Source organism: Belonocnema kinseyi, chromosome 1, assembly GCF_010883055.1.
Source record: "Belonocnema kinseyi isolate 2016_QV_RU_SX_M_011 chromosome 1, B_treatae_v1, whole genome shotgun sequence".
Taxonomy (NCBI): Eukaryota; Metazoa; Arthropoda; class Insecta; order Hymenoptera; family Cynipidae; genus Belonocnema; species Belonocnema kinseyi.
The window spans coordinates 166,436,374-166,439,356 of NC_046657.1; the positions used below are offsets into that span (position 1 = coordinate 166,436,374).

Genomic DNA, 2,983 nt, shown 5'->3' on the forward strand with positions numbered 1-2,983 from the left:
GACTCGCTTCAAGTGGTGCTTTATAGATTTGACAGCGCTTTCCCATAACCCGCCAAAGTGTGGGGCATGGGATGGAATAAAATGCCAATTTATTCCCTCTCGGGATGAAAAATTGGTTACATTTTCTTGGTGTTTAGAGTCACGTAATAATTTCGCAAGTTCGTTAAGCTCGTTCCGAGCGCCGACAAAATTTGTTCCGTTATCTGAGTATATGTTTGAAGACGACCTCGCCGAGATATAAAACGTTGAAGGCAACTTAAGAATCCGTAGGTCGTTAAATCTATCGCTAACTCTAAATGAACGGCCTTTGTCACAAAGCATACAAATATACATAAATATGCTTTCGTAGTTGTTCGACTTCGAGTTCTATCTTTAACAAGGAACGGCCCTGCATAATCGACTCCACTGGAATTAAAGGGACGAGCTAGTGTGACTCGTCCTGCAGGTAAGTTTCCCATAACATGTTCTGTACCTACTGGCTTGACTCGGAAACATTGCACGCATTTTCGAAGTACTGTCTTGACAATGTTTTTACATGAAAGTGGCCAGTACTGTTCTCGCAGAGATGCTACCACGCTTTGACATCCAGCGTGCATTAATCGTTTATGTTCGTCCTTAATAATTAACTTCGTTAACAGGTGATCCGATGGTAATATAATGGGATGTTTTTTATCAAAAGGAAGAGATGCGTTGTTAAGCCTTCCGCCCACTCTGAGAAGACCGAATTCATCAAGAAACGGTGTGAGTGATTTAAGTTTGCTAGAGTTCGCAAGTTCCCTTTTTTGTTCAATACATTGAATATCAGTGCGAAAAGATTCTGCCTGTGCCAATTTAATCAGTCGATGTTTCGTGTACTTTAATTCTTGGGGTGTGAGAAATCCTATCTTAAAATCGGTAGTCGGCCTGGCTAAATTATTACGGATTCGAAAACAATATGAGAGTACCCTGAGTAATTTTACAAAGGACGAGAAACGTTCAGAAATGGTTGAAACTTGATTCTTGAGAGTAACTTGATTTGAAATGCAGCTTCTTTTAATTCCGGGAACGATTTCAAGATTGATAACTTCTGAAATGGGCCAATTATCAGAGTCCTGTGATAACCAAGTTGGCCCGTGCCACCAGATATCTGATGCCAATAGTTCAGATGGATCGATTCCTCTTGAAATAATATCCGCAGGATTGTCAGAAGACGATACGTGGTTCCAGATTCCATCCTTTGTGAGTTCTTGTATTTTTGTTGTCCCGTTGGCTACGTACGTTTCCCATAAGTGTAATCGTGGAATTACACCACAAAAATATGCGATCAAAGGTCAAATGTAGTGAGGAGATCACTTTATGGGAGAGTTCTGCAAGTAAAAGAGCCCCGCAGAGTTCTACTCGGGGTAAGGAGATCCTTTTTAATGGGGGGGTGATGTTAGATTGTTCGAGAGTAGTTCAAGACTGTCCTCCGCTGAGGAGCAGGCAAGGGAGGAGGCCAGATTCCGATGTTGCCAGAGATAAACCTAGGTACATTTCAAAATTTGGAAAAATGGCAACCTCGAAGTTTGTCCTGAGATGATTGTTCAAGCAGGCCGAGTTATAACATTTAATGCCCATGCTAAACCTGACCGCGTCAAAAGTCTATTGAGGGAGGCTTGCAGTCTCCATAAAACGTGACGATTCTCATTTTACCCTACACTAAGATGGAAGGTTGAAAGATTTTTGGGCCTTTCTCTCTGTCGTTCAAACATTCAAAGTTTCAATTCAGACAAATTATACTGTAACTATATTCACTCCAACACCGATATTTGTGTAAAGTTTATCCTGTGAAGCCCATTTTTGTTCCAGAGAATCTTTCATCAGAAATCGATGTAAAGTTTATCTTCTGTTTTTGTTTTGTTTTGTCTGCATTGTATTCTTTTACAAGTTTTTATAATATTCTTTTGCTCTCTTGAATTTTCAAATAAATCGAAGTTACATATTTTCTCTCTTAGAATTTTTACCTGAACAGATAATAATTAAATCATAAAATCATTACATATTTTTGTGTCTATATTACAGTTCCTCTTGTCCTTAGGCTATATAACTACTCTACCACTATTTTCTTCGATATTATAATTATATTAATATTAATATTAATTAGCTGTAAATGATTGTGCTGGAGTTTTTAAGCTTTTGATTTATCTATTAAACCAAAATAGTTTAAATAACCTCCGGACTTTCGAAATTATAAAATTTGTTTATGAGAATCATTTGGAATTAAACAATTACCAACTATTGCTTCCTAGAATTTGGTTATCTTATATTTTTTCAGGACTACGTGGGACTTCGCTTTTTAAGATTTAAAATTTCTAGCAATTTTAAAAAGTTTTAATAGAAAACTTTTTACTTATTCGCACTTATAATTTGTAATTGTTTTATTTTAAATGATTCTCATAAATAAATTTGTTAATTTTGAAAGGCTATTTAAATTTTTCGGTTTAATAGATAAATTCAACTTCAAATGCTTAAAAGTCTAGCACAATTATTTACAGCTAATTAATATTAATTTTAATATTAATATCTGTTGAAATAATATTATAATTATAATATAATATATAATTAATTATATATGATATTAATTCTATTATAATGTACCCTGATTATACCTCTTTTTTCAAATTTTCATGTCCTAACTCAAAATTTTAATTATTTTGTAGAATTCCTTGTCCCAGATCTAAATTCGAATTTTTTCAAAAAAATCTATGATCCAATTCAGAAATACATACAATCGCTTTGAAAAATTTCCTGCTCCAATTCAAAATTCAGGGTGAAATTAGAAAATTCAAACTTTTAAATCTGAATATGATTTATTTGCGGTGGAAATCTTTTCAATTTTAATTTTTTTAAACTGAAGCTTGACACCAGAGCTGCCAGATCGTGGATGAAATTTACCCCCACCATACCTACCGTTTGGGAGCCGCAAAACAGAAAGTGCATGATTACCACTGTGAGTTCGTATGTA

General features: G+C 35.0%; 1 protein-coding gene across 1 annotated transcript in view; it reads right to left on the reverse strand.

The window, feature by feature from the left end:
- Window positions 1–116: 116 nt before the first annotated feature.
- LOC117181028 overlaps window positions 117–2,983 on the reverse strand; it is a 4,141-nt gene continuing 1,274 nt past the window's right edge. Inside the window, exon 2 of the mRNA XM_033373600.1 lies at window positions 117–1,249. Within this exon, the coding sequence (XP_033229491.1) occupies window positions 117–1,249 (1,133 nt within the window). The remainder of the gene's footprint in view (window positions 1,250–2,983) is intronic.